Source organism: Giraffa tippelskirchi, chromosome 11 (genome assembly GCF_054371585.1).
Source record: "Giraffa tippelskirchi isolate mGirTip1 chromosome 11, T2T-mGirTip1v1.2.pri, whole genome shotgun sequence".
NCBI lineage: Eukaryota > Metazoa > Chordata > Mammalia > Artiodactyla > Giraffidae > Giraffa > Giraffa tippelskirchi.
In genome coordinates this window covers 82,700,996-82,724,901 of record NC_137285.1, presented here as the reverse complement: position 1 = coordinate 82,724,901, position 23,906 = coordinate 82,700,996, and the positions used below count along the sequence as shown (strand labels likewise).

Sequence of the window (23,906 nt, the reverse complement as noted above, 5' to 3'; positions counted from 1 at the left end):
CAGTGCGGGAGACCTGGGTTCGATCCCTGGGTTGGGAAGATCCTCTGGAGGAGGGAAAGGCTACCCACTCTAGCATTCTGGCCTGGAGAATTCCATGGACTGTGTAGTCATGGGGCCCCAAAGAGTCCGACATGACTGAGTGACTTTCACTTTCCCTTTTAAAACCTTCAATTTTTGAAAAAACTTTTAACAATGGAACTTGAGGGATGTTTGTCTTTAAAGTAGGACATATTTGTAGATTAAGTGTATAACTTTTACTTAACAATAGAATTTTTAAATGTAAGTATGAATATATGTAAGTAAGCTTCAAGTTTTGATTCTATATATGTTCACCAACAAAACAATTTCTTATACTGCTTGCTGGTGCTGCTGCTGCTAAGTCTTTTCAGTCATGTCCGACTCTGTGCAACCCCATAGACGGCAGCCCACCGGCTCCCCGCTTACTATAAGAAAAGATAATTTTCTAGTTGGGAAATATTTCATTGAATTTTCCAGTTATTATAATTCCTTTTGTAAAGTAAAAAAAAAAAATCAGAATATTTATTTTAAAATAGAAACTAATAAAACTATAGCCGTTACTGCTCAGAGATCTATAAGAGCATCCTCTGACCTAAAAAAACATCCATTTCTGAGAAACTCTCCATTTCCCCGACCATATAAGCTTCACTTTCTCTTATGAGATGAGAGAAGGTGAAATTATTTTATTTCTATCAAGCTCTTGATTCACGTAAGAAATTGGTAAATCAAAAAATTGTGTATAACACACATGAGGTGCATGAACCAGATTGAAAGTTATATACAAAAGTTAAGGTTACGATAACATATAAAGTTGTATATGATGCCAGTTTTTTAGTTATGTAAAGTGTTAATTCTCTGGCAAACAAAATTAAAAGCCGTATAGTGACGTTGATGAGGAGGGAGGTGGGACGTGTATAAGCTGGTTCACTTACGGAGAAACCCCAGCCATAAACCTAGAGCATGGAGAACAGATGAGTAGCATCAGTCAGAAGACAGTGACCTCATCAGCAACGACATAACTGGCCGTGAACGGAACGCAGATCCGGACGCAGTGCGGCCCTGGGCTGTATAAAAAGCGACATAACATATAAGACTTGGAATTTATCCGTCTACAATAGTTTGCTTTGAGTATCATCTTTATACAATTTTATTTGCCATACTTTAAAAAAAATCAGGACTGGGATGGAAAGCTAAAAATAATTTAATTTGAAAAATAGCTCATGTAAAGAGAGATAAAATGAATTGGCATAGTCAATAAAAGAAATTATTGAGAGATAGGATGAATTGATTATTTTTGTAAAAGGGATTTCCCCCAAGGCTTTCACACTTTTTCCTGACATAATGGAAGGATTTAAGGTGCTTCCCACCTCTTTTTTCCCCTCCTTCCTTTAAGTGAGGCTCATCCTCCCATATAACCTTACTATTTCGACTGCCTCTGCTGGATCAGCTAAGAAGGAGAGACTATGGGGCGTGTTGCTAAATGTTTCAGAACACAACATTTTGGAGTCTAACAGACTAAATCCCATGCCCAGCTCTCAAACTTATGATCTGGTGATTTGGGGCTAATTACCTAATCTCAATGAGCCAGTTTTCTCATCTGAAAGTGGAGACAATGATTTTTTTCTATAGAACCATGTTGAGGTCTTATATCTGTGAAGCACTCAGCCGGGCATTACACATGGTAAATCTAATTTATCCTGATTCCAGCATTTTAAAATGTTTTTATAACAGTATGATGATAATTATTATATTTCATATGGTACTTTGTAGTACACTAACTGCTTTCAGTCATCATTCAATACTTAAGTTCCTATTATATACCATATTCTGTATACTGGGGTAACAAAATAAATTTCTTCCTTCAAAGAGTCTTCTGTTGAGTAGAGACAAAGGAAGAGAAACTCTTGCAGTTTAAAGTTACAGAAGTACAACTATAGAGGATTACATAAAGTGTTTTGGCAGATGAAGGAGACAGCTCTGTCACGTGTAAGCAGTTGAGGGAAAGTCCGATGACTTCACAGAAAAAGGAAGAATCTTCCCAAAACTGTATTCACAGTAGAAGTGTGAAAATTCCAGGACAAATTCAAAAATGGAAGGACCAAGGCCTTCCGTATAGAAGGGGACGTAGTTTTGAATGCATGGAGATATGAAAAGAATTTAGGTTATTCTGGGAACTGTAAGTATAGTACATCTGGAATGTACTGGAATGGTTCAGATCAAAGAATGATAGGGGATGTAGTCAGAAAAAAAGGCTGAGCCCAAATATGACACCTTGGAGCCATGCCAAGGAGTTGAGACTGTCTTATGATCAATAGAAAGTCATTAAGAATTCAGAACAGATGTGTGGTAAGATCAGATTTGTAGTTTTAGAAAATCGGTCTAGCACTGAGAGAACAGAAGATTGACATAGAGTGAAATACAATCACATATGTTTTCACAGTAATCCTCTGAGTTTGGTAGAGCAGTTTTTCTCTCTGTTTTTCTGAGGAAGAAACTGCAAATTGGGTAAACTAAGTGATTTGTTATGGGCCCCCCAGTAGTAGCATTAGTGTTTGAATAATAGCAATGAATATTTATCTGCATTGATTATGTGCCAAACACTGTACGGAATGTTTAGAATACAAGATAGTTAGGCCTTCCAAAAATATTTGAAAGAGGATTTATCATCTCCATCATAAACTCAGAAAACCTAATTTTAAAAGACTGTGTAGCTTGATCAAGATAGGCAACTAAGTTTCAAATTCAGGTTGTAGCTTTCTCAAGGTAGGCAACTAAGTTTCAAAGTTAGCTTATCTCTCTTAAATCTTGGGCCTGATACTGAGTCAACCTATAGGATAAACTAGCATTTAGGAAACTACAGTCCACAGGCCAAATCCAGTGCACTGTTTATTTTTGTACAACCCACAGTAATGTGACCATGAATGACTTGTATCTTTTTAAATAGATGAAAAACTCAGAAGGATAGTATTTTATGACATGTAAAAGTTAAATGAAATGAATTCAATTAAATGAATTTTGGTGTCCATGAAGAAAATTTTGTGTGGAAAACAGTTCTGCTCATTTTTGTAGATGCTTTCAGACTTCTGCAGCAGAGTTAAAGATAGAGTTACATCCAAGACATATAGCCGATAAATCCTAAAATTATTTACCATCTGCCCTCTTAAGGAAAAGTTTGCTGACTCTGTATAAAATATCAAACTCTCCAACTGCTGCTTGAGTTAAGTATTATTTTGTTCAAGAAATGATTTTTTTGTGCCAGCTATAGCTGTCTTTAATAAGCTTTACAGAATTTGGTGGGGATCATCATATTTTAATGCATTTTTACCAAGAGGGTAGGAACCAACATAAAATCGAAGGAAGCATCAACATCAACTTATGTAAACAAGTAAATGAGTTCCTTTTCCACTTACTCTTACAGCTACTTTATTGCAAAAAGTGCAGAATCATTTAGTAAGCTTAGATAAAATAATGGAGTTCGGAACTTTGGTAACTAATTCCTTTGGGGCCTGAATAAAGTTATTCCACAAATTATTTGCATCATATTATCTGATACCTAAGGAGAAAGAAGGGCTTCTCCAATGGCTCAGCAGTAAAGAATCTGCCTGCAGTGCAGATTCCACAAGAGATGCACGTTTGATCCCTGGTTTGGGAAGATCCCCTGGAGGAGGGCATGGCAACTTTCTCCAGTATTCTTGCCTGGAGAATCCGACGGACAGAGGAGTCTGGCGGACTGTTGCCAAGAGTTGGACAGCATTGAGCATGCATGCACCCATGCATCTGACATCTAAAAGTCCTAAATAGCTTTATTTCAGCAGAAACATGCCCAATAACCCAGTCATTTGCACAGCATTGCTGTGAGGTACATGGTGTTTACATTTTAAAAGAGCATTTTAGGTTGTGAAAGACCAAAGAACTTATGTGGTAATACTTAACAAAGGATATGAACAGCTAATTCTTAAGACTTTTATTGAAGAAAGTGGAAGATTTACTGTTGCTTCTATTATATGTAATGTACTTTGTTAGTTAACAAAATTCTAATTAGGAATGTCCAAGAGAATTAAAAGGTAGTAAAATGCTGGTGCTATTTTCCTAGTGTTTCTGTTTACCATTATCTATGTTCAACAAGTAATATAGCCTACACTCACATGATTCATTTATGCGTTCATTCATTCATTCATTCATGAATGATGCAGATTCTTAAGGTTCTTCCAGTTCCAGCTCAGTCCTGGGGGTTAAATTAACACAGGTCCAAATTAAAATTCTCCTAAGGGATTTTACCCAAAAAAGCATTCACTTTGTCCAAAGTGTTCTACACTGCATTTTTCCATAATGGTTCTCAGAAAATTTGTTCAGTATACAAATTTAAATTTAGAAATTCATGATGTTTTTGAGAATGTTAAAAACTGAGAATTCCCAAAAGTTTCCTAACACACAACCCTTTCCCTGCACCTCTGTCAGGATCTAGTGTTCCAGATAACAGTTAGGGTAACACTACCTTCTGAGGTAGGTCGGTCTTTATAATGCCCTGTTCTTATCTTCCATAGGAAGTCAGTTTGCCTTTGATCTATTTTTCCAGTGAAGAGCATTGCTTAGGGTCTTTCAACCCCACAGTAACACAGAAATTCTGGGCCAGCCTGAACCCCACAGGCCTATACCTTCCAAGAGGTGTCACAATTGACAGTTCAACTTTAGAAACAATTTCATTCTCAGGGAAATTATGACTATAAAATGATTACACATACCACTCACAGTATGAAATGATATATGCTGAAAACTCTGCCTTTCATTATACTCTGATTTAAAAATCGTAAGTATTTAGTTACTGTTTTTTTCTATGTGACATTTTTTTTCTTAAGGACTTACTCTGAAAGCAATGTTGTTAGCATTGTATTATTGAAAACCAGTGAAGTATTTCTCTAACAAAATACATTTTAAAGAGTAGCTAGACATTCTTGACAGAACAGAGTCTTTCAAAATATTTATTGTTGGCAGGTTGTTTAATTTCCTGTTCTGAAATAATTATTTTTTTCAGGGTTGCATTACTCATAATGCCACTTTTATGTCCATTAAACTTCTGATTTCCTCACATCTTCTTTTCTAAAGTGAATAGCTGTTCATTGACTTGGTTCATAATAGAAGAAGCTAGTTAGACCTTATGCATAAATAAGTTGGACCTTATGCATAAAGCTATTTCTCATCATGTGAAGTTTGCCCTCACATGTTTTATTATAGTGAAATTTGAATTGATACTGGCAAAATAGTTATCATAATTCACCTGGGGTTAATATGGCGTTTTTTTTTGTTCTCTGGTGTTATTTTATTTTGTTATTTTCTTTGGTTTGTTGGCTTAGTGATACCTAATATCACCATTTGACTTTGTAAACAGCTTCTTTCACTTATTAGCATGTTGCCTTCTATTTGCGGTACATATATACTTTTAAGTCACTTTCCCTGGGGCCTAGGCATGAGTGTGAGTAATCACAATATATAGGTTTTTATATGTTTAATTTTAATAATTTCAAACTAACTTGTTTACATGTAATATAATATGAAATATTTGAAGTCCTTCTAATATATCTCTTTTTTTGCATTGAGCTCTTAGTATATTTATTAATAATAAATAAAATTTTTGTTTCACCCAAATATTTCTGCCCAGCAGGGTCTTATGCTTTTTCTATTAAGATAAACATATTAAAGAGGGAGTTGTGCCACAAGAATTTAATTCAGTTAACAACATTTATGAAACTTCTGTCTGCATAAGATATGCTGAATGAGAATGACCAAGCACTTAGCTCTATTACTTTGATCATTTATTTATTGGTTACCTAAGAGCAAGTCCAGTTACCTTTTTTACAGGAGGTTTTAACATTTACCATTTACAAGATTTTGAGAAGTTAAATGTTAAGAAGCAACTGTGGTACTTTGCTTTTAAAACACTGCAGGTTTTTGCTGGGGAGATTTGTACACTCACTCAAACATAACGCCCACAACCAAAAGCAGATTTGGAAGGATTTGGAAATATATACAAACACTAGTAAATTGATAGTGAATATTCAAAGAATCAACTTAGCATTATTCTTAGATTCTTGATTTAAAGAGAAAATTGCTTGGCTTAAAATGAAGAGATATAGAGAAATCTTCTGAATAGAAAGTGGTAGCATTATAAAACATTTCAATGTGATGTTTTATTTTCATTTTTGACCATAGAAGTTATGTGAAGCAAAGCAAATATCAGGTGGCAGAGAAAGATAATTTAAGACCTTTCCTGGGATCATAAATAGGCATTCACAATTTCATATCATTTCAGCTCAACAAATATGTAACATTTGTCTGCTCTTTGGTGAAGAATTTAAAGGCAAAAGAAAGCCTGCACTAGCTTATTAACTTTAGGAATGGCTAAGGTGTTATGAAAGTTACAGGAATTTCTGAATCCTAAAGCTTTGCCATTTAAGCGGAATTGGAGAAGAGGGAAGAGATTAGGCATAATGGTTGAAAATTCTCTTTACTCCAAATTCCATATTTTTTCTGAGGCCCCACTCAGGATTCATTCTCTCCATTAATCCTTGTTAGGTTAATATATCCCAGAGTAGTAGTTTATTTTGATTTTGTAAAGTGCTAATTTTTCCAGAGATTGTATTCCAAATATTTGATGTGTACACTGTTTCCTAAACTAAATTTTAAGTTTCAAAGGTAATTATTCTTTTCCCTATTTGAATAAATATTGAAATTCTTAACCTTTATAATTCCAGGGACAACATTAGCACATAAATGCTGGTAAATGAGTGGATGACAAACTGACAGAATCATCAATACAAACATAGAGAAAAAATTAGAAAGATTCAAGGCAGATGGTCTTTTTATCTATTTAGATAATGATTCTTCATAAAGAAGACATTTTCTCGTATAAATTTCTCATGATATATAGTTTAGGAATTTTAGGAATAAATGAGTTTTAAAGGGATTTAACTGATTTGTGTCAAGGACTTAGAAAAGTTAGAACATTATTTTCATGTTTGTTTGAGGAATAGAGATGAGGCTTAGAAAAGATAATCAGAATTCCATATAATACTCACTATTCTTAAAAATAGAATGTTTTAAATTTTTTCATGAAGGAAAAAATATTTTTATTTCTCTCTATCCTAGCACCATCCATGACATGTAGCAGATGGTAAAAAAGCTGGGACTTTTCTCAAATTGATTTTAGAATTAGTAAGAATTAAAGAAAATGTATGCATATGTAGTTCTAAGATTTGAAGATATGTGGATAAGTAATATTTTCAACTCCTAAATACTTCTTGGATTCAAGTGTTGTTTATGTCCCTTTTATGATAGGGAAACTGATACTCAGAGAATAATCTACTCTGTAGGGTCAGGAGCTCCTAGACAAGCTAATATTCAAATGCCAATATTTTTTTTCCAATCATACTACCTGTGACAACTTTGCCACTTGCTTAACTAAGTTGCCATGAAAAATTCTCCATTAGTTTCTAATTTATCATTTGTAAAATTCTAAAATGAGTCCGACTTTGTCTTATGTTTCATTCTAACTCTAAAAAATAATCTGTACTTTAAATAAAATTATATATTTGATAAGGAAGCTGTGGTACATATACACAATGGAATATTACTCAGCCATTAAAAAATACATTTGAATCAGTTGATAACCCTATATGCGAGACAGAATAAGAGACACAGATGCATAGAACAGTCTTATGGACTCTGAGGGAGAAGGTGAGGGTGGGACGTTCTGAGAGAATAGCATTGAAACATGTGTATTAGCATATGTGAAACAGAACACCATTCCAGGTTCAATGCATGAGACAAATGCTCAGGGCTGGGGCAATGGGATGACCCAGAGGGATGGGATGGGGAGGGAGGTGGGAGGGGGGTTCAGGATGGGGAACACATGTAAACCCATGGCTGATTCATGTCAATGTATGGCAAAAACCACTACAATATTGTAAAGTAATTACCCCAACTAAAATAAATAAATTTATTTAAAAAAAAAAAAGCAAGAGAGTACCAGGAAAAAAAAAAAAAGTAAATAATGAATGGTATAAAATAATTTTACATTGGTAATTTTATAATATTCTGTATATTGGTAGCTAATAAAATCTGTATAATGACATGAAAAAAATAAATAAATAAAATTATATAAATTCAATAAATAACATTAATCCTAAGTTTGAACTGGAATTATTATAAACTTCTGATGATTTTCTTTAAAAAATACATATTTCTGAGCTTCAGTCACTGAAAACCCTAGAAGGAGAATGATAGATCATTTCTAGCACCAGATTATGGTCCCTAGTACCATCCCAGATGGCTCAGCAGTAAAGAATCACCTACCAACTCAGGAGATGCAGGTATGATCCCTGGGTGCAGATGGTCCCCTGAAGGAGGAAATGACAACCCACTCCAGTATTCCTGCCTGGAAAAAATCTTATGGACAGAGGAGCCTGGCGGGCTATATGGTGTTGCAAAGAGTTGGACAGGACTTAGCAACTGAGCATGCATGCAGGCACCATTTTTCATTAAAGGATCCACGGATCCTCTGACTGTCCTTTATTTCTGAGACAGCAGATAAACAAGATGAACTTACAGTATCTTGAGACACTAGACGGAAACAAAGCTATTGAAGATAACTAGGGACATAAATGAGTCAGTTCAGTCATGCCTGACTCTTTGAGACCCCATGGACTGCAGCACGCCAGGCCTCCCTGTCCATCACCAACTCCCGAAGCTTGCTCAAACTCATGTCCATCGAGTTGGTGATGCCATCCAACCATCTCATCCTCTGTCGTCCCGTTCTCCTGCCTTCATTCTTTGCCAGCATCAGGGTCTTTTCCAGTGAGTCAGCTGTTCGCATCAGGTGGCCAAAGTATTGCAGCTTCAGCTTCATCATCAGTCCTTCCAATGAACACCCAGGACTGATTTCCTTTAGAATTGACTGGTTTGATCTACTTGCAGTCCAAGGGACTCTCAAGAGTCTTCTCCAGCACCACAGTTCAAAAACATTCATTCTTCTGCACTCAGACTTCTTTATGCTCCAACTCTCACATCCATACATGACTACTGGAAAAACCAGAGCTTTGACTAGACAGACATTTGTTGGCAAAGTAATGTCTCTGCTTTTTAATATGCTGTCTAGGTTGGTCATAACTTTTCTTCTAAGGAGCAAACACTTTTTAATTTCATGGCTGCAGTCATGATCTGTAGTGATTTTGGAGCCCTAAAAAATAAAGTCAGCCACTGTTTCCACTGTTTCCTCATCTATTTGCCATGAAATGATGGGACTGGATGCCATGATCTTAGTTTTCTGAACGTTGAGCTTTAAGCCAACTTTTTCACTCTCCTCTTTCACTTTCATCAAGAGGCTCTTTAGTTCTTCTTCACTTAGGTACATGTAAAAACAAAACCCTGAGGAGCCAAATTAATGAGCACAAAGATTGACAATTTGAACACCAATAAGAGAATGATTACGTTGCATTGAAACACATTGAATATGTTTAAATATATGAATATGTTCATAATGATACTTCAAAAATAAGTGGTCACTGATCACCAACCTAGATAGCATGTTTAAAAGCAGAGACATTACTTTGCCAACAAAGGTCCGTCTAGTCAAGGCTATGGTTTTTCCAGTGGTCATGTATGGATGTGAGAGTTGGACGGTGAAGAAAGCTGAATGCCGAAGAATTGATGCTTTTGAACTGTGGTGTTGGAGAAGACTCTTGAGAGTCCCTCGGACTGCAAGGAGATCCAACCAGTCCATCCTAAAGGAAATCAGTCCTGGATGTTCATTGGAAGGACTGATGTTGAAGCTGAAACTCCACCTCATGCGAAGAGTTGACTCATTGGAAAAGACCCTAACGCTGGGAAGGATTGGGGGCAGGAGGAGAAGGGAACGACAGAGAATGAGATGGTTGGATGGCATCACCGACACAATGAACATGGGTTTGGGTGAACTCTGGGAGTTGGTGATGGACAGGGAGGCCTGGCGTGCTGCAGTTCATGGGGTCGCAAAGAGTTGGACACGACTGAGCAACTGAACTGAACTGGTCACCTTTTCAGTATAACAGGAAAAAAATTCATTGTTTTAAAAGCACATAAATAAAGGGAAATTAGATAGCGTTTATCTAGCCTTTCCTCCCTCTTGGTAATCATATGATAAGTGGAATTTCCTCTTTATAGATATGTTTCTGTCTTGAAATGAAGAAGAAATAATGTAATTAGATCATCATTTTGTAATCTTAAATATAAACAAGATTTATATCATCATCAATGGTACCTAATATCTAGGAGAATTTGCTTTATGTTTCAGGGAACTCAAACAGGGGCTCTGTATCAACCTAGAGGGCTGGATGGGGAGGGAGGTGCAAGAAAGTTTAAAGAGGGAGGGGACATATGTACTCCTGTGGCTGATTCATGTTGATGTTTGACAGAAAACAGCCAAATTCTGCAAAACAACTATCCTTCAACTAAAAAAATAAATAAAAAAAGAGACAGCCACACTTTATTTGCTTCTTTTTTTTTTTCTTAGTTTCTTTTTTTTTTTTAATAAATTTATTTATTTTAGTTGGGGGCTAATTACTTTACAATATTGTAATAGTTTTTGCCATACATTGACATGAATCAGCCATGGGTTTACATGTGTTCCCCCTCCTGGACCCCCCACCCACCTCCCTCCCCATCCCATCTCTGGGTCATCCCATTGCCCCAGCCCTGAGCATTTGTCTCATGCATCGAACATGGAATGGTGTTCTGTTTCACATATGATAATATACATGTTTCAATGCTATTCTCCCAGAATGTCCCACCCTCACCTTCTCCCTCAGAGTCCATAAGATTGTTCTATGCATCTGTGTCTCTTATTCTGTCTCGCATATAGGTTTATCGTTACCATCTTTCAAATTCCATATATATGCGTTAGTATACTGTATTGGTGTTTTTCTCTCTGGCTTACTTCACTCTGTATAATGGGCTCCAGTTTCATCCATCTCAATAGAACCGATTCAAATGTATTCTTTTTAATGGCTGAGTAATATTCCATTGTGTATATGTACCATTGATTGAAGTATACACTACTACCTCTGCAGTGTTTTTACCAGAAATTGAATCTGAATCTGAACTCACCTCCAGATCCCCTTTACAAGAATAAAGAGAGCAAAAGAACATGATACTATGGGGATGTAGCCAACAAAAGTTAGAATATGGGAGACTCTTTGGTATAGTGCTTTAGCAAACAAACTGCAAAGAATGAAGGAGGGAAGACTTGTAAATTTAGGAGATGTAGGAGACACAGCAAACCTCAAAATGAGGGCTCTGTCTGAACCGCTGCTCTTAGAAAACGTCTTTTAAAAGTAAGGGGTAATGAGATGACGGACATAAGGTGACATTAAGGAATTATTGGTAACATTTTTATGTGATAATATTGTGATTGTTTATATTTTATTTATAGACATATTTTAATATTTAAGTTGACATTTTTTGTGCAGGATTTGGTTCAAAATACTGTAATATTTGTTGCTGGGGGAAGGTTGTAAATGAAATATAATGAATTGATAATTGTTGCAGCTGAATGATGGGGTTTATTATGATAATCTTTATTTTAAACATTTTATAATAAAATGTTAAATAAGTCATATTATTTGGGAGGGTTTTATATCTTTGGTCATCTAATGATCTGCTTCAATACAGTGTATTGCTGTATTTTAAAGCAAAATTAATTCTTTTTAAACAGGGTGCATATGGTCCATATTCCCCTGATGAGTGCATATCTTTGCCTGTTTACACAAGTGCTGAAAGGGATCGTGTGGTGATCAATATCAACATTCCATGTGGAGGCAACCAAGACCAGTGGATTCAGTGTGGAGCGGCTCTATTTCTCAAAAATCAGTAGAACCTAATGACAATAAAAGCTGTCTTAGCAAGAAGGAACATTTGTTAATTAAGCTTTGAATAAAACATGTGATGAGTCATGGTTCACAATATTAGCATATAGTTGTCTTGTGTTGTTTATCTCATCAACTTTTTACTTTAATGGATAATGATAGCACCTTGTACCTTTTCAAGTAATAACTTAATGAAGTCGCTGTTAGAATAGAATATTCCTCATATAATACTGTAAGTCCCCTACATACAATCAAGTTCCATTCTGAGAGTGCGTTTGTAAGTCCAGTTGGTTCATAAGTCTAACAAAGTTAGCCTAGGCTACCCACTCCAGTATTCTTGGGCTTCCCAGGTGGCTCAGACAGTAAAAGAATCCTCCTGCAACATGGCAGATGTGGGTTCAATTCCTGGGTTGGGAAGATCCCCTGGAGGAGAGCATGGCAATCCATGCCAGTATTCTTGCCTGGAGAATCTCATGGACAGAGCCTGGCAGCCATGGGGTCAAAAAGAGTCAAGACATGACTGAGCAACTAAGCCCACAGCACAGGTACCCAACTGACACAATCTGATATATAGTACTGTACTGTAATAGGTTCATAATACTTTTCACACAAATAATACATAAAAACAAAAAATAAGACATTTTTAATATTACTATAGTACCTTGAAAAGTACAGCAGTCCATCATGGCTGGCATATGGGGCTGGCATCGAGTGAACAGGCAAGCTGTGTTACTGACGAGGAAGAGGAGGTGGGAGACAGTAGTGCTGAAGGATGATCAGCAAGAGGAGACGGAGGGCAAGTTGCAACTTCACGCACGCCTCATGCTGATGCAACGCACGTTCACTTTTTTAAAAGTTTGCAACTTGAAGGTTCACATGTAGAAGACTTACTGTATTAAGTATTTCTGTGAGGCAGTTCACTTTTAGTGGCTCAAAAATTTAATGTTTTAAGTTAATGAGAGTTTTAAAATATTTATTTAAGGAATCTAATATTTTGGCTATCATTTTTGTATCATGATTATTTAATGACATATTAATGTTTCAGTCTTTCATGGTTTTACCTATATATATGCATATATATACATATATATATATGTAAAATGTCTTTTAAACATTGAAGGATGCATAATGTTTTAGTTAAATAACCTAGCATCTCAAAGTAATGCAAAAGAAATGGGGAATAATTGCACAGAATCCAGTATAAGAATTTTACAAATAGAGTAATTAAATGATGAAAAGTTGTAATTTCTCATGTACATGCCTTTCCCTTGTGTTTCTGTGGAACAGCAAAATTCTACAATGGCTGGAAGTTTTAAATACGCAGATGGAAAAGGGAAAAGCAGGAAGGAGTGTACAGGGGAGGTTGTGTGGGCTGTGTCTGGAAGTCACTCACAGCTTGTGTTTACATTAGAGGGAACTGAATCACAGGCGGCACCTGCTCTCCAGGCTTGTGGGAAATGCGGTCTAGCTGGGCGCTCAAAGGGAAGCATGGAAGGGCTCGCTAGCTGCCCTTGCCCCCTCCCATCAGCCGAGGAAGCTCACTCCTAAAATGCCTTCAAGACAAGGCATAAAATGACTGAAGAAATAGCAAAGAAGCATAAGGCCTGTAATCGATCTTCTCATTCCAAACCTTGTGAATTACAATACTCAGAGCAGTAAAATAACATGATCCAGACATTGGCCAGATCCCAGGAATGCAAAGATGAATATGCTGCCCCTGCTTTTGAGAGATTTAAGCCCTGATAAGATAGTGAGAGGTAAAAACAATATCTCTGTAAATTCTTTTAATGATAGTCATATTACTACTGCTGCTGCTAAGTCGCTTCACTTGTGTTCCGCTCTGTATGACCCCATAGATGGCAGCCCGCCAGGCTCCTCTGTCCCTGGGATTCTCCAGGCAAGAACACTGCAGTGGGTTGCCATTTCCTTCTCCAGTCATATTACTATTATTTTATTTAATGTATAATACATAAAAAGAAGATATACATAAAGAAAAAAACTACAGTACAATGAAATCCATTATGTGACATACCAGCAAAGGGCTATAGAATTTCAGAGAATGGAGAAACTAATTCTACTTCTATATATGTTGTTTAATCAAAGCTTATCAAGAGTGGGCTAATTAACTTTTTCTTTTCTTTCTGGAAAACTTACTTTGAAAATTTAAGTTACAAAGGATAGAAAATACATTATTGATCTTCCAAAATGAACAAATATTAGCATGCTGTGGTGTTTACTTTAGATTTTTTTTAAGAAATTAAAAAAATTTTAATATCAAAACCAGTGAAACCCTTCACGGTCCTTTTACAGTCCCATTTTAATCTTTCCCAGCTCAGAGGCATGGGTTTGTTGTGTACGCAAGCCATTAGCATTATGACAAAATGTATGGTCAAAAACAGTACAGGAGAATTTTTTTTTTTTTTAAATGAATGGGAACTCTGAAACTTCAGAAAAACACACTGAAATTCTCATCAGTAGAAGCGACAAACAATAGTTTTAGATTCCCGGACTCAGAGATGTTGGAATGGCCCAATTAGGACAATGATTTTAAAAATAAAAACCTCAGTTAACTAGGAATAGAAAGGAAGTTCTTTTCATGGGTAGTGAATATCTATGGGGGAAAAAAAAGCAGCAAAAGTCATTCTTAATGGGGAAATAGAAGCATTCTCTTTAAAATGAATACAATACAACTTATTACATCTATTCAAAATTCTTTAGAGATCCTGACCAGCACAGAATGACAAGAAAAATAAAAGTGGAATTGAAAAGTCAAAGCAAATAAGAAAAAACAAAAACTATCTTTAGAAAGAAGACATTAGCAGAAATGAAAATAAAGGCAGAATTGAAAGGGCAAAACCAAGTAAGAGAAAAATGTGCTCAGGAAGAAGCCAGCACTCCCTCCCATCAGTCCTTTGTTCATCATGTAATTTTTGTAATGTTTAGCACCTGCACATTCAAAAATAAAAGTTTAAGCGCAGAAACTGTGAGTTTAACAGTGTTAAAAATCTTTGAATGTTTTTTTTTTTTTATTCTGAGACTTTCTGCTGTAAGTCCTGAAAGAGAGGTAAAGACTGATGTAAGAAAACAGAAATGACCGAATCACTCCAGACTCGTGGAAGAGTTTCTCACATTTGACTTCCATTCTCTCATTTCCATTTGCCAAAATAAAATGTGTATAAATTATTACTTGTCACCCATCTCCTCAGGAAAGTGTGAGTACAAAGGGATCTGACTAGTAAACTCCCAAACATGCCCAGGACAAGACTGCAGAGGGCCCTGGGGACACACCGGAAACATAGAGAATGAAGTATATTAGACTCAAAATCAGCCACCTTGCTCCTTGTTTTTGGCCCTCTTGCTGTTCGTTGGAAGGACTGATGTTGAAGCTGAAACTCCAATATTTTGGCCACCTGATGCGAAGAGCTGACTCACTGGAAAAGACCCTGATGCTGGGAAAGATTGAGGGCAGGAGCAGAAGGAGACGACAGAGGATGAGACGGTTGGATGGCATCACCAACTCAATGGACATGGGTTTGGGTGGACTCCGGGAGTTGGTCATGGACAGGGAGGCCTGGTGTGCTGCAGTTCATGGGGTCGCAAAGAGACACGACTGAGCGACTGAACTGAACTGAACACGTTAAGCATCTCGAGAGTAGGAAGTATACTTTTCATACACTTCTGGTGTTTGTTTACATTGGAGCTCAATACATATTTATTAGATCAATGACTAAAACCGCCTCCAGACAACTTAATTATCAGATTTGTCTACAAGTTGAGATTGTTCCCCAAATCAAACTCGTGCTCAAAGAATGTGTATTTCCCATCATTAAGGATAGTTGAAGACTATCCGAAAGTCCTTAAATCTCAGAGAGAAGTTCCAAAACTATTTGAGCAAGGGTCCCCTCAATTTCCCTATATAACCATGAAGAAAACTACTTTGGATATGTAGTTTTTAAATCCAAATTCTTTGGAAATGATAAGACTTGTTGGATAGAGACTGGTTGGATTTTTGTTTGTGTTGTTTGATTTTTGCTTCATAGTCCTACCTTCCTAAATGCTTTACTGTTTATTGGGAATTTGAGATTTTCTAACATTGCATCCAGGAGAAAAATTAATATCATGAATGAGGTGGATTCTGTGATTGGCACCAGAGAATCTGTGCTATAAGGAGTAGAGGTATACCTGTCAAGGTCCAAAAGTTCAAACCAGTTCACCTGTTAGTTTATCTGAAGCTCTTCCAAATGTTAATACTGCAAATCTCTCACACAAAACATATTCAAATAGTTAAGTCATTGGTAGAAGAACAAGAAAAATAAGCCCAAACTAAGGGAAAAAAAAAAATGAGCCTGTTGAGATAGAGTAAATGTCTCTACTTATGTTGGTGATTTCCATACATGTAGACATGATGATCAGCATTTTTTTTTACAAAAGGGGAAAAACAAACAAGTATCAACCAAAGTACTGTGTTGGTCTTATTACTTCTGATTATTCTATGCCTAATTTATCCTCCTCCCTCTTCCTGAAGGAAAATGGTTCTTGAAAACCATTTCAAAAGAGTTTAAATCAGTACAAAATAAGAGAAAAGCAGAGACGGGAGGATGGATGAATAGATAATCTTTGATTGCTCCTTGTTTTCAAAGGGGACTAGTTATTGGTTAGCAAAGTAAGGGTAGACAATATAACATAAAGTTTGTGTTTTGTAGAAAGCTCATATGGCAATGAAGATACCAACTTCCACCACACAGAAAGAATAATGGAATCATATCATAGCGTAAATATAAAATCTGAATGTTTATTAAAGTCAATGACACCCATATGATTTGGAAGTTGCTTTGTTTCCATTTGAAATATCAACCAGTTATTAAAATGGGAATTTGGTTGAACAGAGCTGGTTCTGCCTTAGTTGTTATATCCTTAACAATGCTGCATTTGCTAACTGGTTTATAATTTTAATCACAACTCTTTCCATGTTAGACAGAGACTGCTACTTATCATTCTCCCCTATTGCCATAATACAGTGTTTAACTGGGTACTCAGAATGAAACCAATTCCGCATTTCTCTTAGATTCAAGTGTGACCATATGACTCACTTCTGGCCAAAAGATTGTGAGCACAGGTATCGTATGGCAACTTCCAAGAGCCTTCTTCACAGAACATGATCAATATGTCATTGTCTCGCTTCATTCCCTCCCTTGTTCTGCCGGGCACAGGGCCACTGTCATCTTGAGACGTGTTTGTGGGCACAGCAGGCGGAGCAGCAACATGGAACAGCTGGTCCTCTTATTGAAGCGTAGATGCCGTCCCTGAACCATTGCACCCTGCACTGCATTTACTGCATTTATCAGGAGAGACTACAAACCCTCGATGGAGTATATAAAGCCACTGGTGGCTTAGACAAATAGAACAGGACTCAGACTGTCCCTCCAGAAACAAGGACTAGACTCAAACTCTCAAACTGAACTGAGAACCCTGAGTTGGAAGCTCTTAACGACCTGAGCTCTCTGACTGAGGCAGGCCCACCTGGGTGGGCAGCGGCTGTAAACAAAGCTATTTCCAGTGACGCCAGGGCACCTTTGGGACTGCACTCCTCATGTGAAAGCCAGACATTAACCTACCTCCCTCCAAAGGCAGTTGCACTTCTGGCCACTTTCTGGGTGGCCACAGGAGAGCTGCAAGGACATAAGAAAGCGCTACCTGTGGGTCATTTATCCCCAGACAACGGGTCTTTATCTGATCCACAAGATCTTTGTGGATTTTTCCAAAGTGAGACTGCCTGGGGTTACTTGGTAGAGAATAACGGCTTCATTATTTATGTGCTCCTTGTGGACAGTTTTCCCTATAAGGGGAGTCATCTAACTAAATAAGGTGGTGGGAAATATGTTCTATCTTCAGTTGAAGTGATCAGTGACATCATCTTGGCTCTGGAAGGCATTCAGGACAGCCTCAACTCACCATCCGTGGTGACTGTGATAAGCATCCCTGGACTAAATTCTGTTTGGTCTTCATATGATAATTTAAAAAGAAATGCTTATAACATAATGATAGTGGGAAAAGATATACCATATGTTATATGGTATAATTTAATGAGTAAACATGTATATGGCATATCTCTGATTGAGAGGGAGGTATTTAAATATTTAATTATATTTATCTCTGGGTAGAGTGATAGGTAATTTTTGATTTCAGTTCAGTTCAGTTCAGTTGCTCAGTCGTGTCGACTCTTTGCGACCCCATGAATCGCAGCACGCCAGGCCTCCCTGTCGATCACCAACTCCTGGAGTTTTTGATTTACACAGGACATATTTTTACATTTTTCAAATGCTCGGAGACTGTATTGCTTTCATAATTAAAACACTAGGTTTTTAAAATTAAAGGAAATAAATAAAAATATAAACTTGAAACAATGTGTGAACATTAGCTTTTTACATACTGAGATAATTCCTTTCAGAGTCCCTTTATTTGCAAGCTTTCTAGTCCTATTTGTAGTACTGTTGCTGCAGAAATTATTTTATTCAACTTTTTATAACCTCAAGTATAGGTTCATTGGGATTTCTATACAATTGGTATGTGAATAATTATTTCAATTCAAAAACAGGGCATTTCTCCCTTGCATATAGCTGCAATCAGATGTGTATGTAACTTTAAAGTTTAATATCTATAGTGGTGAGTCAAGGGAGAGTTGAACTGAAGTCAGTTTAAAGGCTTATATATAACTACAGAGTGGTCAGAGCCCTGGACGTGGAGTTAGGACCCCAGGCTGCCAGTCTTAAGGTTACTCCAAATTTGCCAAGATATTGGATCCTTCTGAGCTTAGGTTTCTTCGTTTATGAGATGTGAATCACTGTTCCCATTCCAAAGTGTTAATTTGGAGAGCAAATGAAACGTCACATCATAAAATTATATAAACTAATATAAATTTAACTTTAAGTAATTGTTTTATCATCTTGATACTGGGTGTGAATTTAAATGCTAAAATAAATTATAAATCACACTCTATGTAAACATTAATTCAGTATTTAGAAATAACAAGCTGAGAATGATTTAATTGTAGTATTCTGAAGTTTTCCACTATCTGGTTCATTTGTGATTATTTTTCCAGTGTTAAAAATCCATTTTATGTTCACAAGATGAACCACAGTTTAACTGGATACTGTCATCTCTAGCACTTTGTTCAAAACCAAGTCTGTATATGACCAATGTATCAATATGATAACAATAATAACTAAGGCCTAGCACTGACTGTATGCTAAGCACTGCTCCAAATGATTGATAGATGTAGACAGGTAGTTATATTCATTTATGATGAACATTTTCCCAATGAGAAAAACAAGGCCAGGTTGGGTGACTTGCTCAGCTAACAAACTGGTAAAATGCAAGGGGGAAAACTCACTCTTTCAGCATTCTCTCCCCTCAAGGAAAGACAAAGTCAGCAAAGTTGAATTCTTTGGCGACTATCAGCTTGGAACTGAGTTTGCTAAAAAGAATGAGCAGGGCCACTTCAGCACCACAGGATGGTCAGTTCTTCAACCTGACAAATATTTGCTGCAGCAGAGTTTCTGGTAAGAAGATATGAAGAATTGACAGTGCCAGTCAAAATACTTGTTACATTATGTATTTTCATTGAAAAGTCACCTCCATAAAACTTAGGAAGAGAATATGGGAAGGAAATAATATGAATTGTGAGCTCAGCTCTCAGAACTCAGCTCTCAGTCCATACTCCAAATTCTAAGTGTCTTTTGCATGCATAGTACAGTTCAAGGGGCCTTGAGGGCTTTCCCTTCATGATAAAAGAGTGATAATGAAATCAAGACCAGGTTTTTATTTTTCTTATAAAGAACACTGTGAAATATGTGAAACATACAGCATAAAGAATAACAGAATGATTACCTGTACTAACACAGCTTAAGAAAAAGGACATTAACTAGTACCACTTAACCTCCTTCATATGTTTTCAGTATCTCATATCCTACTCTGCATTCAAGAAAATAACCCTAATTTTGTTTTTTATAATTCCTTTGGGGCTCCTCGTGGATGTCCAGCTCTCACATCCATACATGACTACTGGAAAAACCATAGCTTCGACTAGACAGACCTTTGCCAGCAAAGTTATTTCTTTGCTTTTTAATATGTTGTCTAGGTTGGTCATAGCTTTTCTTCCAAGGAGCAAGCATCCGTTAATTTCATGGCTGCAGTCACCATCTGCACTGATTCTGGAGCCCAAGAAAAGAAAATCTGCCAGTGTTTCCACTTTTTCCCCAACTATTTGCCATGAAGTGATGAGTTGGATGCCACAGTCTTTGTTTTTTAATTCTGAGCTTTAAGTCAAGATTTTCACTCTTCTTTCACCTTCATCAAGAGGTTCTTTCATTTCGCTTCACTTTCTGCCGTTAAAGTGGTATCATCTTCATAGCTGTGGCTGTTGGTATTTCTCCTGGCAATCTTGATTCCAGCTTGAGCTTCATCCAGACTGGTATTTTGCGTGATATACTCTGCATAGAAAAGCTATGACAAACCTAGACAGTGTATTAAAAAGCAGAGACATTACTTTGCCAATAAAAGTCCGTATAGCCAAAGCTATGGTTTTTCCAGTAGTCATGTTTGGATGGGAGAGTTGACCATAAAGAAGACTTGGTGCTTTTGAGCCGTGGTGTTGGAGAAGACTCTTGAGAGTCCCTTGGACTGCAAGGAGATGAAGTCAGTCAATCCTAAAGGAAATCAGTCCTAAATATTCATTAGAAGGACTGATGCTAAATGAAGCTCCAGTACTTTGGCTACCTAACGCGAAGAGCTGACTCATTGGAAAAGACCCTGATGCTGGGAAAGATTGAAGGCAGGAGGAGAAGGGGACGACAGAGGATGAGATGGTTGGATGGCATCCCTGACTCAATGGACATGAGTTTGAGCAAGCTCCGGGAAATGGTGAAGGACAGGGAAGCCTGGCATGCTGCAGCCCATGGGATCACAGAGTCAGATACAACTGAGGGACTGAACAACAACAACTCTGCATATAAGTCAAATAAGCAGGGTGACAATATACAGCCTTGATGTGTTCCTTTCCCAATTTGGAACCAGTCTGTTGTTCCATGTCCAGTTCTAACTGTTGCTTCTTGACCTGCATACAGGTTTCTTAGGAGGTGGGTAAGGTGGTCTGGTATTCCCATCTCATTAAGAATTTTCCAGTTTGTTGTGATCCACACAGACAAAGGCTTTAGCATAGTCAGTGAGGTAGAGGCAGATGTTTTTTTGGAAGTCTCTTGCTTCTTCTATGATCCAGTGGGTGTTGGTAATTTGGTCTATGGTTCCTCTGCCTTTTCTAAATCCAGCTTGCACATCTGGAAGTTCATGGTCCACATACTGCTAAAGCCTCGTTTGAAGAATTTTGAGCATAATCTTTCTAGCATGTGAAATAAGTGAAAGTGTATGGTTATTTGAACATTCTTTGGCATTGCCTTCCTTTATTTTTTATTTTTATATGAATGACATCTATCTTGAGACCTTTGTTTTTCCAATATGAATTGATCAAAATTTACTTATCCAGTCTCTTCTGGAACATTTTAATTGTCATTATTTTCTTTCTTACTACTATAAATTATGTTGCTGTAAAAATTCTTAGTATGTCTCCTGACATGTACTTACAAGACTTCCTCTAGGGCCATATCTAGTAGGGGAGTGACTGAATCTCCAGAGAAAAACCATCAACTTAGTAAGATAATGCCAAATGATTTTGCAAGTGATTAAATGGCAACATATATGAAGCACTTGAAAGAGTGCTCGCACTAGTTTTATTATAATCATAATTATGAATGTGGTTGAACCAATTTACAGTCCCACCAGCAGGGTGTATGAGTTCTTGTCATACTGTGTCCTTATTCAACACTTCACATTTCTGTATATCTGATGGATATGAAATGGCTTTACATGGTAGTTTCAATTTGCATTTCCCTATTTACAAATAAAGTTAAACAACTTTTCCTATGTTTTGTTGTCCATTTATGACTTTTATTCTGTTAAATGCTGTTTTCATCTTCTGCTCAATTTTTCCTATTGAGTTATCTTTTCTTGCATTTTATTTTGCTGCACAAGAGTTTTTTTTTTTTTTTAATTGAAGTGCAGTAGAAATTTCAGTCTTTTGTCTCGTTTGTTTTTCCAGAACAAGGTCATTAAACTGACAACGTTTTTCCTTTACAGGTCAAAGGTATATTTTTTGTTAGTAGAATGACCTCAAATAGAAATGTTAAGTCAGATAAAGCCACGTGCAGATCCAAAATTTAGTTGCTTGTCTTTTTTGATATTTGTAACACATAGTTCTAAGAGAATGGAAGAGTATAAGTCCATTAATTTCTGTTAAAGGAGAAATTAAAACTCTAATACAAAATGAGCTCTAGACAGGATTTTAATTGCTGGTCAGGAGGGTCACACAAACACAGTGTGGATGTTTTATGTTGATAGGCTTTGGGAGAAGATTTCTCACGTAGAGTTTTAAAGCCAAAAGTGTAAATTGCTTTGGGCTCAAATTAGGCTTAGAATAAAGGGATGTGTCTAGAAGATAAGTGAAATAAGAGACTTTGCATAATTGTAAATGCAGTGACAGTCTGGTTTGCTACTAATTCTGGTCACTCCTCTGAGAAACAAAATTGTCTTGCCAAGTGTCACCTATGCTTTCCGTGTGAACTCAGTGGTAAAGAATCCGCCTGCCAATACAAGAGATGCAGGAGATGTGGGTTTGAGTCCTGTGTCGAGAAGATCCCCTGGAGGAGGAATGGCAACCTACTCCAGTACTCTTGCCTGTAAAATCCCATGGACAGAGGAGCCTGGCAGGCTACAGTCTATGGGGTCACAAAGTGTCGAACACGACTGAGCGACTGAGCAAGCATAAGTGTCACCTATGTGTAGGTGTTTGCAGGTGTTTTTTCTTTTGTTACTTCAAAGGTCTTTTTGTTGTTATCACTACAACAGATATGTGCATAGTTTAGGAATTCACCAATCTCAACTGTTCATCATCATTAGATAGGAAATTTAGATAGTGTGTCTCACAATATCAAAAGTCTTTAGCGTTGTAATGAAAATACATACAATTATCTAAGAGCCAAAGAAATGAAAAACCAAATCAGGTCCAAGAGTTGAACTGCAGATTTGTGAGCAGATAGTAAAGCAAGTCATTTGTATAACTTGCATTCATGAACAAAAGCTTCCTGTATAAAAGTTAAATCTGGAAGTTTGTGGTGCAGTGACAACAAAATAAGGGGATTATATGACAGTTAGGGCAACGGGAGGAACTTTCTGGATGCCTATGGTCCAGGATGTCGCTGAAAGTAAAATTGTTGTGGATAGCTGCTCTCCGTAGTGTGCTTGCCCACAATGCTGTAGGGAACAGAAGGCAGATGCTCCAGCCAGGACAAGAATGGGGACTGGAGGTCCTGGCAGGCTTGGTGATGCTCATGGGGTCCTTCACCCCATCTTCCCACACCCCTTTTAGCACTCACCCCAAGGCTTCATTTCAAAAGTATGTAAAGCACTTTGCAAATGATACAGCATTATACATGTGATTTTACATACATTATCACAACCCTGTGAGGACTACAAACAAGTTGTAGAATCTGAGATTTCAGGGAGTTGAGCAGATTGTTCAAACTCAGGACCCAAAAAAGTTCCACCTGTAAAATCAACTTAAAATGCTTCTATCTCTCACTGAACCCAGTGAAAAAAGAGCCATTGCTATTCCTATGGATGAGCAGCATGGATTCTGGTTTCCTTGCTAGGAAACTTCCTTCTGAGAGCTCTGTTTGCTAAGGACTGATCTAGCAATACATATTTTCCTGAGACTGTGGACTTAGGATTTCCCGGGAAGAAGAAATTAGAGTCAACCCTTGGAGAACTCAGGACTGAATATGCAGGATCTATTTAATACATGCACCATTTAATGTGCTATGAATAACTTCAAGCCTGGTTTCAAAGGTGTGTGTGTGTGAGTGTCTGTGTCTGTGTGTGTAGTTA

General features: G+C 37.1%; 1 protein-coding gene across 3 annotated transcripts in view; it reads left to right on the top strand.

Annotated features, from left to right (window-relative positions):
* The window catches only part of DYNC2H1 (dynein cytoplasmic 2 heavy chain 1), a 362,922-nt gene extending 350,905 nt beyond the window's left edge, over window positions 1-12,017 (top strand). For all 3 annotated transcript variants that reach the window (XM_081541773.1, XM_081541771.1, XM_081541772.1), the window contains one exon: window positions 11,762-12,017. In XM_081541773.1, coding sequence (XP_081397899.1) covers window positions 11,762-11,920 — 159 coding nt within the window. In that variant the 3' untranslated portion in view covers window positions 11,921-12,017. The remainder of the gene's footprint in view (window positions 1-11,761) is intronic.
* Window positions 12,018-23,906: the final 11,889 nt, after the last annotated feature.